The sequence below is a fragment of the Budorcas taxicolor genome, chromosome 5 (genome assembly GCF_023091745.1).
Source record: "Budorcas taxicolor isolate Tak-1 chromosome 5, Takin1.1, whole genome shotgun sequence".
Lineage (NCBI taxonomy): Eukaryota > Metazoa > Chordata > Mammalia > Artiodactyla > Bovidae > Budorcas > Budorcas taxicolor.
The window spans coordinates 14,595,693-14,609,704 of record NC_068914.1 but is presented as its reverse complement, the minus strand read 5'-3'; the positions used below and the strand labels follow the sequence as shown (position 1 = coordinate 14,609,704).

Here is a 14,012-nt window from a genome sequence, read left to right as displayed (position 1 = left end):
CCTCCGACCGCCAATCGATCCCGGCTGCCCGCCGGTAACCGATGATGGTAGGAAAGCATAGAGGAACTGCGGGCAGCGGCACCTCCCCCGGCCGAGGCTGGGCGGGCGAGTCCGGACCTGCGCCGCTCTCTGCACAAAACGAAACCCAAACTCCTCAAAATCTTAAGAGGGAAAAAATTTTAAATCCCCTTTCCCTCCATTCACTTTTAACAAACCAGCTACTGGGAGAAAAAAACGAAATGAGCGATAGCTAAGTACGCTATCTTTCCAAATTGTGAAATCCCGTTTAAAAATATTTCCTCCAAGGCCAGCCCTTCTGAAGCCTTTGCCTCTTCCTGAAAATTACAACTAAACAATCGGAATTTCGACCACGGTCCTGGGAAGGAATAGCCGTGAGGCCCAGGGAACCCACTGTGGCCAAATTGCCATGCTCTTGTTTCTCTTTAACCAAGGAAAAAAAAAAAAGATAAGAAGAAGAAGTAAAACCTTTTAATACATCAAATATACGGAATTTTAATCTTTAAAGCGATACATTGTCTATTATTTTAGTACATGACGTAAACCTTGTCCCCTTTTCAGCCGGTGGACTTAAAAATTAAAAATAGTTAAGTGTTCCTTTTAAAGAACAAAATAAGGCAAATGAGGTTTGGAATAGAATTGTTTTTCCTTTTCTTTTTTTGTTTTCTTCCAGAATACATACAAAAAAATACCCATTCTCTTTTGATGGTATACACCTTAAAAATAATTGCAATTTGAAATCAGAGCTGACAAATTGTGACTTGTTTTTTTTTCATTTTTGTAACAAACATGCATGTAAATTTGTTTCAATCAGACATTAAATAAGAACGTACAATACAATCATAGCAATTTTAAAGTAACATTAAAGAGAAGACCTCTAGTTCTGTGGCGGTTTTGTATTTATTTATAATCTACAAGGGATGGGAGGGTTTGTTTTCCACATTTTTAACCCTCAAGTTTTAATTTTTCCCCCTTCTTCCTTTTTACCTACAGAGCTCAAACTAAGTAATGCACTTTTGAACCACGGGTCCGCTTGGAGCTAACATAAATAAATACCAGTGTCCACCGATGCAGTCCTCAGATGAACACTTTTCAATTATTTTTTCCTTCTTTTTCTATAAAAAGTCAAATGATATTTTTTTTCAACTTTTATAAAGTTTGGGTGGGGAGATGAGAGGTGGGGGAAAGGGGACTTTCCCACCGGGTCTCGGTCGCTGTTTCGGGTAGATAGATACAGTATATATATATTTTCCTTTCCTGGCCCGGGTCATCCCCACGCGCGGGTGACAGTCGCCTCGGCCCTGTTCCCGCCCCTCCCTCGGCTCCTCCCCACCCCCACCCCCCAGTTCTTTTCTTTCCCTCGATAGCCCTCGAGACCGCCCTCACTGGTACCCCAGCGCCGAGGCCGTGGTCAGTCTCTGTCCGTAGAGGGCATAGGGGGAGTAGTACGGTCCGGTGGCGGCGGGCACGGGCACGGGGGCACCGGGCGTGGGGAGCGGGCTCTTGGAGTAGGGGTGGTAGCGGCTGCTGAGTCCCAGCGCGTGGTGGGGGCTGCGCAGCGCCAGCGTCCCGGGGCTGCCCGGAGCGCCCGACGTGGGGATGTGCATGTGGCAGGCCATGGCGGCCGCTGCGGCGCTGGCCAGAGACGAGGAGCTGGGGTAGCCCGACAGCAGTTTGTCTGTCCCGGGGAAGGCCGTGTGGGTCCGCAAGTGGCTCAGCAGCTCTTCAGACGTCGCGAAGCGCTTGTCGCAAGGCCCGTTGGCCGACACCCAGTTGCAGATGTGGGGGAGCGGGTCGTTAGGGAGCATGAAGCCGTAGGGGTAGAGGGGGTGGCCGGCCAGAGAGGGCGGTGTGGCGCCGGCGGCCGCGGCCGCGGTGAGCGATGAGTGCACGCCGTGCAGCGGGTGCGTGGGGTACACCAGCGGGTATCCGGACTTGAGAGCCGCGGCCGCCGCGGCCGGATCGTGAGCGCACGACGCGCTGGCTGCCGCCGCCCCAGCCAGGTGACTGGCGCAGTGGTAGCTGAGGCAGTACGGGTCCCGACACAAACTGGCTGTCATCACGGACGGCGGTGACGCTCCGGCCAAGGGGCTCGAGCCGGCGGGCTTGCTGCAGCCCAGAGAGCCCGCCGCGGCCGCCGCCAGCTGAGCCCCCACTAGGCTGCCCGGCTTGGTGGGGTCGAGCGCCACGCCGTGTGGCAGGAACTGGGGCGGGTAGCCGGCGTAGGCCCCAGCCAGGCTCCCTGGGTAGGTCATGCCCGCGGGAGGCAGAGGGAACACTGTTTGGCCCGGCTTGTAGGGCGACACGGGCGCCACCAGCCCAGAGCCCAACACAGAGGAGGAGGTGGGTGCGCTGGGGCCGGAGCTGGAGCCGGAGCCTGATGAGCCGCCGCAGTCCGAGCCTAGAGCCTTGCCCCCGGGGCCCCCATCTGGGTGCTGGTTCACGTCCACATTGATCCCGCCGCCACAGCTAATCCGGCCGTGCGCCAGCCCCGTGGGTCCCCCTTCGGCCGAGGCGCCCCCGGAGCCCTTGGCGCCGCCACCGCCGCCGCCCGCCTCGGGGTCCTTCTTGTCGTCCTTGCCATCCGGGCCGCCCCCGGCCGAAGGCAGCATGCCTCCTGGAGAGCAGGCCGAGGCGCTGGAGCTTGGGCTGCCTGTCCTGGGCGTGAACGGCTGGCAGGTGGCGCTCGGTACCCGGAATCCGGACTTCTCCGCCGAAACCCCCCCGCCGCCGCCCCCGCCGCCCCCTCCTCCTCCGCCGCCGCCGCCTCCCGGTTCTTTCTTATCCGAGCCGGGTTTGGAGTACGGCTTGAAACTCGACTTGTCTTCCACGCCGATGTCGCTCAGCTTGAGGGGGCCCGACTTGGCGTCCTTGTCGCCCCCGGCGCCGCCGCCGGCACCGCCCGTGCCACCCCCGTTGGAGGCCACTGAGGAGAGTTTGGACGAGGGCGAGGGGTCGGGCTTCCCGATCTGCGAGCATGTTTGGGCCAACAGCGCCAGCGGGCTCTTCTTGGCATCGAGCTGCAGGGTCAGACGTGGGGGGGGGGGGCGCACAAAGAAAGAAGGGGAAACCCTTTAGAATCCTGCCTTCTAGGTTTCGAGCGCACCTCAGCCACGACCCGTAAAGATCCTTCCAGCCCCGAGGCGCAAATCTAGGAGACACCCCTTCTACACACACATTCTCTTTCTTGAGAAAGGCCACAGCACCCCCACCCCACCCCCAGCCCCGCCACCAGGATCCTTCCTGTCCTCTCTAAGCGATAACTGGATTAAAAAAAAAGAAAAAACCTCGAAAAATGTTTTGGTTTCTGACTCCTTGACCCAGAACTGTACTCCCCACCCCCACCTCTAATACTTCAGAGTAAGGGCTCGGGTCGTTGGCGCCTTAGAGGCTGTGTACAAATACCAGCTTCTGGGAAACCGGAGGACCGGGACTTTGGAACCGTATTTTGGACTCCCGTCTGTCTTCTGGCCTGAGAGTGAGGGGGCCTGGGTCGAGGTAGGGGCTTTAACACCAATGGGAGAAACAAGTTTTGATTGCCTTGGCTCCTAGCATTCACACCCCATTCTACCTCCTCCCCTCTTTCCGCCCTAGTTTTAAGGTGCGGGAGCACGATCCTCTCCCCTCATCCCGGAGCTGAATCACTCCGATCCCCCCACCTTCACCCCCTGCAGATCACAAGAGAAAGAAATCCCGTGGAGGGGCAGCCAGAGCGGTGGTCCCAGCGCGATCCGGGGATAGGGTCCTTACCTCTATGGGGCTGACGGGAGTGGAAGGCAGGGGCTGCAGGTACTCAGGGTGCAAAATGTGGCCAGTCCGTGCCGTCAGCATCTTCAGCACCTTGATGGGCAGGCGGTTAGCCTGGCGGAGAGGGTCAGAGGGGGGCACAGCGTGCACAAAAGGCTTGGTGCTGCCGGCCGGGGACGAGCCTGGGCCGGGGCCGGAGCTATTTCCAGAGAGCGCGCTGGTCCAGGCAGGGTCCGCACTGCCACTGCCGCCGCCGCCGCCGCCGCCGCCGCCGCCGCTGTGCTTACTGCTTCTTAAGGCAGAAAGCGAGGGCGCTGTGCTCATGACCCACCCGCGCGCATGGGAGCAGCGGGGGGAGGGCTCCAGGAGGCGCGGGGCGGGCTCCGGGCTGCGCTCTCGCCCGGGGAGCAGGAGCAGCAGGAGGAGGTGGAGCTGGCGCGGCGGTCACCGGTGCCCAGCGCGCCTTCTTGGCGCCTGGAGCCACAAGCGAATAATCCTGGGTAGCCCGCAGCGGAGCCCCGGCCGAGCGGGAGGAGCCGGCCCGACTGCGGGAGTGCCGGGTGGCTAGCCGTGTCGGCCTTGGGCTGTGCCCCTGCGCTGCGCACTCGCGGCCCGGCGCTGGCGCTGCTCTCCGCGATGTGAGCCGCTGCCTGTCCAGCCGGGGCTCTGGCGAGGAAACTCACTTCAAAAGCAGCTGCACCGAGGGGGAGATTAAAGCCTTTGCCGCCTTCCAATCAAATGGGAGCCCGAGGTGATTGGAGGGTCAAGGGGATGTGACGCGTCCCGCGCCGCCGCCGCCGCCGCCAGGACTCTCAGCGCTGGTTTTAATGGGCAGCTCCCTCTTTGCCGCTCCCCCTGCGTGTCCCCTCCCTAGATTTCGCTCGGAGGACGAGCTGGACATTTATTCTACGTTTGCTATCTGCCGCCTCCCTCTCTTTTCTTCCTCGTCGTCCTTTTCCCCAGCTGGAGAATAAACTGAAACCTTCTTTTGCAGGAGGGACAGTTTGAGCGTGTTCAGAAGGAGCACTAGCAGGAGTCTGGACAACGGCCGGACTGTCAACTCCAGGGCCGCCACGGAGGTCCACACCCCCAAGTATTCTCTCCCCCGCCTCAGTAATTGAAATCTCCTGCGGTGCAGCCTCCTGGGTAAGGAAAGGTGGGGAGCGGGTGTTGGAGGAAGTCCGCCCGCCCGCTTTGATTTCCTGGGATTCGGCGGCAGAGAAACCAGAAGCTAGGTGGGCAGCGGAGGCGGTGGAGGCAAGTCTCGGCTCTAAGCTAGGTTCCCCGCCCTTCCCGGCCACGTGACGCCCGGAGATGCGCAGATTGGGGCAGGAGGGGGGTCACATGTTTCCTCTGTTTCACACTCAGCACCCCCCCCCCCCCCGCAATTCTTACTCTCCTTTGCCACCCTCTCTTCTTCTACCCGCGCCCCCCCTCCCGAGTTCTCTGGGCATCTCCACCCCTCCATCAATTGTCAATGTTCCTCGACCGCAATCAATCAGTTATTTGTCAGCTCTTGTCAATCCGCCGGTGATTTATGTCAGCTTTTGTTGCTGATTACAAGGCGGGTGCGACTTGAAGGGAAAACGGGAGAGGGAGAGAGAGACGCAGAGGAAGGAAGAGACTGAGGGGGAACTGAAGGAGGGGGAAAGAGGAGCAGCCTCCTGGGATGAGAGGCGGGGGCTTTAGGAAAAAGAATGAAAGAAGAAAAAGAGGCGCTCGGTGTCAGGAAAATGAATAGTGAGAGTAAAGTGCGCAGGTGCGCCAAGGGCGCTGAGAAGGGTGCGCTGGCCTGGGGTGTGCGCCTCGCTCCTCTAGGTACTGGAGAGAGAGAGAACACCCTTCCACCTCTGGGGATTCCGTTCCTTTGGGGCCACGCGCAGAGTTCCGAGTGCTCTCGGTATCCGAGACAGGCAGTGGCGACGTCCAACACGGGAGCTTTTTTACCCCCAAGCCATGGTACTCCCTTCGGGGTACGTTGAGTGCAGTCGTCAGGCTGCCAGCTGGCCCCCTCTATCCCCTCCCTAGTGCCCTGACTCCAAACTCGGAAGCTTCTTTCTAAGAGCCACATTACCAACGTAGCCTTGAGTTCTGGAGGTCAGTGGTGGGGTACCCCCGCCTCAGTTCTTTGACACCCGTCACCCATCGTGGCTAGGGCTGAGAGGTTGCGAAGAAGAGGCCTGACGTGTGTGTTTGGGGCAGATAGGTTCCAGGCTCACTCAGGCCCCCTCTCCAGCCCTCCCTCAACCCCTGCCATCCCCGCAGTCTTGGTAGCCAGGGTTACTCTGGGCTGCTCGCTCGAATTTATTGGAACGCCGAGCCAGGACTGACCAGCGCGGGGAGAGCAGAGGGAAGAAGCAAGACAGAGAGGGAGGGTGGGGTGGGGTGGGGTGGGGTGGGGGCGGCTGCCTGTGGGAACAACTGGCTCTTCCAGGGAAGCAGAGCGGGACCGCCGCGTTCCCCTCGATTTGCACCGTCATTCGGGCTGTTGGGAAGGCAGAGGGGAGGCGCTCTGCGTGCCTCCGCGTACCTGGATCTGAGTGCAGAAGTGTGTATGAATGCCTGTGCCTCTGTGTGAGTTGTCAGGGCTTTGGTAGCGTCCGGAGCGCATTCGAGGGGGTGGGTGACCTCCAAAAACTCGCAGAAACTGGAAGGGGGCGAGAGAAGGGTACATCCCTTTCCTCGGAAGGACTTGGAAGACTTTGACTCTCCCCTCCCCCTCGCCCTTTTCCACCCCGGCTCTTCTTTTGTTGTCAAGTCCTTTTGATAAATGGTGGGGCTGGGAGCGCTGGGGAGCCGGGAGCCAGTCTGTACCCGCGCGGGGGGGCGGGGGCGGGGGCCGGCCCTTGAGACCCGGTTTCCACCCTCGCTCACCCGGCCGGTGCCCCGTCGGCGCCGAAGTCGGGTCTGGGACCTGCCTTCGGCGTGCTCGCGGTTTCCACTCTCACCACCCCATTCCTCCCTCCCTCATTTTTGTCTCTGTCTCCCACTCCGCGCAGGTACCGAGAACTTTCTAGGGGTGAGTTTTAGAATTTCTCGTAGGCATTCTTTTTATGCGTTTTAATGTTATCCCTTGATTCTTTAGATTGGTAAACTTCATGAGATGGTAACTTGACTAAAGATACTTTGGAGAAGCGGGGAGTGAGGCGGTGTGTATACGAGGAGTTTGTCGGTGTATGTGTGCGTGAGTGTAGGTGTAAGAACACACCTCCGTTCGAGGGGCTTTGGAGTGTCTGCCGGTGCGACAGCGGAGGAAGGTGAGTCCATGAGACTGTGGCGCGGCCACACGCGAAGTTGTGAAGGCTGTCTGAAATAACCTTTGGGGAGCGAGTCCCAGGTGCCGGTTTCTGACAACCGGACGGTTCTGTCTCTGCAGAGCAGAGCTTCTGAGGCTGCCTGTATCCTGCTGCTCCGTTAGTGTCTGAGTCACTGGGTTAGTGGTTGTCGAAGTGTCGCCCAGATCAACTGTAGATCTCCCAGCCCCGCGAGCCCAGCCATAGGCCCCGCGTCGCCGCAGCCTCTCGGCGAGGCCCGGACACAGAATGCTGGGGGCGGCGTCCAGAGATGGAGGTGAGGTGACCGCGGGGGACCGCCCTTCCCCCCTCCCCCCAGCCCTCCAGCCCACCGTCTCCAGACTCAGTCCTTTCCCTCTCCTGGAATTCCAGCAGCTTTCTTTTTACCCCCGGCAGCTGGGAGAACCAGAGAGTGGCCCCTTGTGTCCCTTGGAATAGGCGTGCCACGGTGTGGTCGCACATGCTCTCAGGCCTGCGCGATGCAGCGCGCGCGCGCGCGGGTCTTGGTCTTCGCGCATTCGCTCTTCGAAAAATCGAACTCTGAAGGTCCGAGCGCACGGGGGCGCCTGGGGGTCTGCACTCCCAGGGTTTTCGGGAGGCTGCAGCAACCAAACCTGCGCACCTCGAAGGGGAGGTCAAATCCCCGAAGGCCATGAAGCCGTGGGGGTAGGGGGAGTTATTAATGACTCCGCGCTGGGCCTAATGCCTCCAACCCCCAGCGGCGATTGGCGTGGATGTCCTGTGGATTTTATTTGCACACAATGGAAATGATTTGTTTTCTCTAGAAAAAGAGTGGGCTTGGCAGATATTTGAGGAGGGGGTGGGAGGAGAAGGAAAGAGAGAGAGCTGAGGAAAAAAGTTTGAAAATGCCTTGAACTATTCACTGTCGAGATGGCTAATCAGTATTGAGGCCGGAGGGCAGGCGGGCCGCCTTTCACCGCCGCTTCCCTTTCATCTCGGGCTCGGCGGAGGCGCTCAATTAAAAGCCTATCAGTTTGTAAGTAAATCAACGCCTATCAGAGTTGTCACATCAAACAAAACGATTATTATTGCAGCCCGCCTCCCCTATTAATCTCCCTCGAAGATAATCCGCCTGACAGGTCAGGCCCGGCGAGCTGGAAAGCCTGGCCCAGAGCGTCCAAACAGTCCTGGACTGGCGCGCGCCCCTTGGGGCACCCCTTGTTCCCCGTCCCGCCCCGCCTCGTGGTCCCCCGGGAGTGGGGAGAGAAAGGGCGCGCGGAGGCCACTGGACCCAGGCCCGCCTCTCCGGACTGGGAGCCGAGCCGAGATTCGCTGGGCTGGTGGGGGACGGTCCCGGCGGCACTAGCCTCCTCTGGGGCCAGGGAGGTACCAGGCTTGCCGTTGCCAGCGCCTGGCCTGGTCCCTGGGCCTCACCAAGGCCTGCACTCTTCTCGGCTCATCTCTGATTCTTCCCCCACCCCCTTGTCTTTTTTGTTTTCTCTTTTGCCTCTTTCTTGGCTCTCAGCCTTTTCTTCCTTTCCCCTCTCTTCATTTGTACTTTTTCTGCTAGCCAGGGAATGTTTCCTGTTCTCTCTCCCTCCTCTCAGTATACGGTATATACCACTTCAGCGCAACCACACTCTCTGAAGCAGGGCATTCTCAGGGCCCGGGTTACTTCTCTGCGGCAGGGCTGCCTCAGGAGTGTGTGCAATTCCCAGGAATTCAGCACCAAGTCCTTCTAATTTCTCCTCAAGCAGGGATTGTCAGAAGCTCTGCGCCTGTTTAAGGGTTGAGTGTATTTGGAGAAGTGAGGAAAAAAAAAAAAAAAAAAGACCAGGTGGTGAGATGAGTGGAGGGTGGCAAGCTCCCTATTCTAGAATTAGCATTTGGTGTTGGAATTTCACAGCTGCGATGTCTCTGGCCTAGCTGGTGGCGTTGCTTGGGCTTTGCAAATATGCGGGGGAGACCTATGGGGCATCTGGGCCTCTGTACTGAGTATGTGAGGGGGTGCCTAACATTTCATAAGTAAATACGCCCAGATAACTGCTTCTATAGCCTCAGCTGGCCTTCCAAGGGCCGGGCGCGGCTTGGATTCCATACGGGTGTGAAATCGTGGCCTTCTTCCGTTTGGCCTCTGACTTCCAGTTTTGAGGTGCCTCGGAACCAAGCGAGACCCGCCCTGTTCTCTTTTACTCTAAACCGATAGGCCTAAATGCGCACTGCTCGAGCCTGGTCGAGCCAGAATTAAGGTGTGCTTGAAGTGTCCGAGGGGGAGGAGCTGCCCCCAGGACCTGAGGCCCTGGTACCCGGAGTGCTGGCTTCAGCGCTTCGGAATCTTCACGCGTTATCTGGGAGAATTCCCAAGGTGCGGCATTGTTGCCTGTTCCGGCGGAGACTCTCCCAGTAGTCGCCCCAGGGTCCGAGGCAGCGAGTATCCCAATAGAGCCCACCTCAGCTTGCTGAGCGCCCGTAGCTGCAGAACCTGTGGCCCCTACCACGCGTTCCCGAAAGCCCCTCTATTTGTGCACACTTTCCACAGCCAACCTAGTAGTAATATTTATTTCCTTATCTAGAAATATTGTATCCGTGCAGTGGCTCAATTATCTGCGCGCCTGCTTTTCTTAAATGTATTTATATCACTTCTGCCACACCGCAGATATTTAAAGAGGTACACATACCGCGGTACACCTCGACGATGCGGAACTCGCTCTGTCTGTAGGATATATTCACTGGGTGGTTATTTGGACATAAGCGCTATCTCGAGCCCAGATTACACCCAAGCAGAGGCTGTAAAATGACACTTGCTCCAGAATTTTCCCAACTTAGCTATATGTGCACACACCGAGAATTTAATACTATTTTATATCCCTCTACATATCTAAATATTCAGATGTTATGTTACATGCCCTTGAAGCCGGAAGCGATCCTGCAGTTCACACTGGACTTGGAGCTGTTTGTATAATTTTCATCACCTTGCACTTACAGATGAATCTTAATCTAATAAATTCAACCTTGTCATTTTTAGAATCGACGTAATTTCTCTGGCTGCGGGTGCGCTGCGTGTATCAGAATAAATCCAGCTCTCAGGCATCCAGCAGGAAACGGATCCCGGTTCCCGAGTGTGGAGGCGCCCCATCCGCTCAGCTCAGGACGCGAGGTGGCTCCTCGTGCCCAAAAGGCTGCAGGTCTGGCTTCCGAGGGAGGCTGGACTATCAGCGCCCTCGGCCTTAGCAGTCTCTCCCGGTCGGCAGTGCCCCGCAGCCCCCACCCTCTGCCGGTGCTTCGGAAACCCGCCCGGGCCGAGTCCGCCCGGGGCGAAAATTGAAAGCAAATTCCAAGGCAGACGGAGCTCGAAGTTTCTTCAAAGCAAGTTTGCAGCAGAGATTCGGTGGTCGCTTTGAGACGACAGCGCGCTTAAGGGGTGTGTCCGAGCGCCAAGTGGGGAGGTGGGCAAAGAGGGTACCTGGTGGCCGAGCTTGGTCCGCGGCGAAACGCGACGGAAGGCGCCTCCCTTTCCTTATTTCTCGCCAACTTCTCGGGCCCTGCCCCGTAAAAAATAGTTTCCAAGGTGCCGCGGACGCTCAGGATGCGTTTATGGGAATCGCACCAGGGAGAAGGCGACTTTGTAAAAGTTGCCGAAAGCTTTGCCCACAAGCGTCCGCCCAGCGGGGCTCAGAAAGCTTGGGACCAACTCGCCTTCTCCCGGGCAGAATTGAGCCCCCTTGGAGAGTCCCCTGCCCAGCGCTTTCCCCTCACCTCGAAACCGCACGTGAACAACCTCCTGCTGCCCGCACTGCCAACTTCCCCCCGCACTGCCGCGGTCGGCGGGCGAGGCCCGGACGCAGAGCCAGCCCGCAAGGCCGCTCGTCTGCCCGCGCATCCCAGCCTTGAGATAGGCTTGCGCGTAGACTGGGCTGCCCACTTGCCTGCCCAGACCATCACCGTGGACCTCCCAGAGCAGCGCTTCCCCTGGGGAGCGGTGGTCTTGGGGGGCTGACGAGGGCGCAAACTGCGCGCGCGGGGGGAGAGAGGGCGGCCGCCGGTCTCTCCGCGGGGCCTGTCGCCCGGCCGGCCGCGGCGGGTGAGTGATGAGGGCAGAGAAGGGCGCCCATAAATCGCGGGTGTCAGGGCGAAAAACTCTCTTTATTGTCTGCGTGATGGATGGGCCCGGGGACGAGACACCAAATACTTCGTATCGCCTTTAAATGGGAACACATTTTCCGCGGCCATAATTCATGTTTTTTAAATAGAAAGTTTGAAATGTTGCCTATATTTCACCGGCCCTGACATATTTATGAATCGCTCCCTGCATGCAAATATCATTATTTAAAGCGCCGGGGAGAGCTCAGGGGAGGGGAGCAGGCGCGGCCCCCGGGGCATGGGGGTGGTGAACCCAGGAGAAGCGAATGGATTGGGGGGGGGGGGTGCACACCATCGTCCTAGAGTGCGGACAATGAGGCGCAGAAGAAAGCCGTATCCGGAAGCCCAGCGCCCTGGGGGGCTCCCCCACAGCCGCTGGATCCCTCACAGCAGCTCCGGGAAGTTTGCGCGGCTTGGGATCCCTCCCCTTGCCGGGAGCCCAGGGGGCATTTTCAGTCCTTCTCCGAGGCTCTGATCCTAGCCACCTTTTCCAAGAAGGAAGTTAAAAAATAATAATAATACTTTAACAAACGCAAAGAATAACAACCAAAGTGTTTCATGTTCGTTGCCACTGCATTGGTTTTTATTGATTTTCATTCCGCAAACCTGAGACTGCGCGCCCGGGCGGGGCGATTGTCAGACCCCAGTCAGCTCGGGGAGCGGGTGGGGGAATAACCGTCCGGTGCCGCGGCCTCGACCCGCCCCCACCCAACCAGCTCATCACTTCTGAGACACAACAGAGCCTGCGCAAGACGCGGGGACACGAATGATACGGCCCCCAAGCTCTGGGGGCTTCAGTCCCGCCCCCTCTGTCACCCCGGTGCTGTGTAGGGCTCCTGGGGTCTGCGTCCGCCCTCCCCGAGCCCCACAGTCAATACAATCGCTCTGATAAAAAAAAAAAAAGCTGGGCACGTGCTGTCAGCTCTCCCCTGCCCGTCCAGCCGGGGAGGGACCCACACCTGCGCCCTCGCTAGCCGAGTCTTTACCTGTGCGGTTCCCCGCGGCGCCTGCGGCCGCGCCGGTAACGCAGGAATGGAAGGGAGGGCGGGGGGAGTGAGAGGGACAGAACGTACCACCCGGGACAGCCAGATACGCAGACCCGGGGGCCTCCTCTTCGGACTGGTGGTGGGGCCCCGGCCTTACACGCCCTAGGAGCGGAACCGCGCGGGGCAGAGCGGGTCGGGGGAAGGGCGAGGGGAATCAGCCTCCGGTGGGAGGGGCGGGCCCAGCGGCACTTCCGCCGGGGGCGGGGCCGCGGGCTGCAGTGCCGGTCCCGCCCCTCCGCGTCGCCGGCCCGCCCCCGGCTCGCCGGGCTCCACCCCCGCCGGCTGGGCAGCCGGATGTCGCGGCGCGATCCAGCGCCTTGGCGCACAACCGGACTCACAGGACAGGGGACAGGTCCTTTCCCCTGCCTAAGGTTGTATCTAAGGATTTTTAAATCAAAGTTCTACAACCACATACCCTGGCCCAAATTCTCAGGTAAAACTTTGTCAAACTTTGGTCTTTTGGGAGTCCCGAGACCTGACTGGGTCAGGGGTTCTGGAACATTCTGTGGTATCTGAAACCAGTCATACCTCAGACACCAGGGAAAACATTTTCGTGCCCATAGGGTCCCACCTGTCTTTCAGGAAGGTGGAAAACAAAAGCTAACTCTGTTAGAACGTTTGTTTTCTGTCGGACACTAAGTAACATGAACTCTGAGGTAAGTACCATGAATGGCCTGTTTCATAGATAAAGAAATTGAGGCATGGAGAGAAGAAATTGGCCTCGCCTCCGGGCATCTCATCCGTATCCTCATCCCTTCTTTCCATCAGAGCCCCAGCAACTCAACTCATCATTCTAGAGGAATCTTGCTGGGCTTTTACTTACCTTGTGGGGGAGTGTCTGCTGTCTTGTTAACTGCATTCACCTGCATCTGAGGCCTTGCTGAGCAGGAGGGGTCCACACAGAGGAGGAGAAAGGAATAAATAAAGTGGGCTCAGCTCAACTCCTGGACAGCTCCCAGTCTGATGGGGAAACTGGACCTTTGAGCTCCCCTGCTTGTTTCTCTTCTAGCTCTTCAGCAGCCATAGTGATCTTTAAAAATTGTTTTCAAAGGCAGACTAGGTTTCTCTTGTCTGCTACTGCCCCTCATTCTGAGTTTTTGCCACCCGTGGCTGCATTTTGGTTACTCAGAGGTGCCATATAGCATCTCACCTCAGGACCTTGCTAAGGCTTTCTCTTCTATCTAGAGTGAACTTCTGCCCTCCTCTTCATCTGGCTCACTGCACTTACCACATGGGATTTTCTGATGAGAGTCTCTACTCTTCACTGGATGGTAACTTGACAGGGCAGGGACTGGAGCTGTCCTTTCAAGAAATGAATGAAGAAAAGGGCACTAATTAGTACCATCAGCCGTGCTGAATGAACGATAACTTTGGGGATTCACTTCACTTCTGGGGGTTACCAGTAAGCATTCTTTGTTGTCTCATATCTCGGGTGTTTTTTCAGTTTAATAAGGGAGATAGCACAAACGTACAGAAAAATAATGACTATTCTGAGTCTTTATATTGTAAATATAAAACAAATCAATGATCAAGGAGGTTGGGGAAGAAAACAAACCAATATCTATGGTTTTCTAGTTATTTTTTTTGGTTTTCAAAGTGCATGATGTGCTGGTTGACACAGTTTCACAGAGACATTCCTCCCCCATCACTGCTCCTCCCACCCTCCATGCATGTATGTCCTAAGGCTCTAGCCTGGGCTCCTTCTTTTTCTCATTTCACGTATTATTGCTGTGTTATTACCCCTGTATTATTAGTCCATTATTATCTTCTGGCTGAGCTGCTACAGCACAAACCTTCTAATTATTCC

At 57.5% G+C, this 14,012-nt stretch overlaps 1 protein-coding gene and 1 long non-coding RNA gene across 2 annotated transcripts; one reads left to right on the top strand and one right to left on the bottom strand.

The window, feature by feature from the left end:
* Positions 1-500: 500 nt before the first annotated feature.
* ZNF503 (zinc finger protein 503) lies at positions 501-4,468 on the bottom strand. Its single transcript, XM_052640175.1, has 2 exons — positions 3,769-4,468; positions 501-3,038 (listed from the first exon to the last, which is right to left on the bottom strand). The coding sequence occupies exons 1-2, from the start codon at positions 4,087-4,089 to the stop codon at positions 1,401-1,403; spliced, it is 1,959 nt and encodes a 652-aa protein (XP_052496135.1). The 5' UTR covers positions 4,090-4,468; the 3' UTR covers positions 501-1,400.
* Positions 4,469-6,227: 1,759 nt separating this feature from the next.
* On the top strand, positions 6,228-11,280 carry LOC128048386 (uncharacterized). The gene is made up of 4 exons (XR_008199388.1): positions 6,228-6,339; positions 6,851-7,022; positions 7,142-7,335; positions 10,045-11,280. It is a non-coding gene; the product is annotated as an uncharacterized LOC128048386 (long non-coding RNA).
* Positions 11,281-14,012: the final 2,732 nt, after the last annotated feature.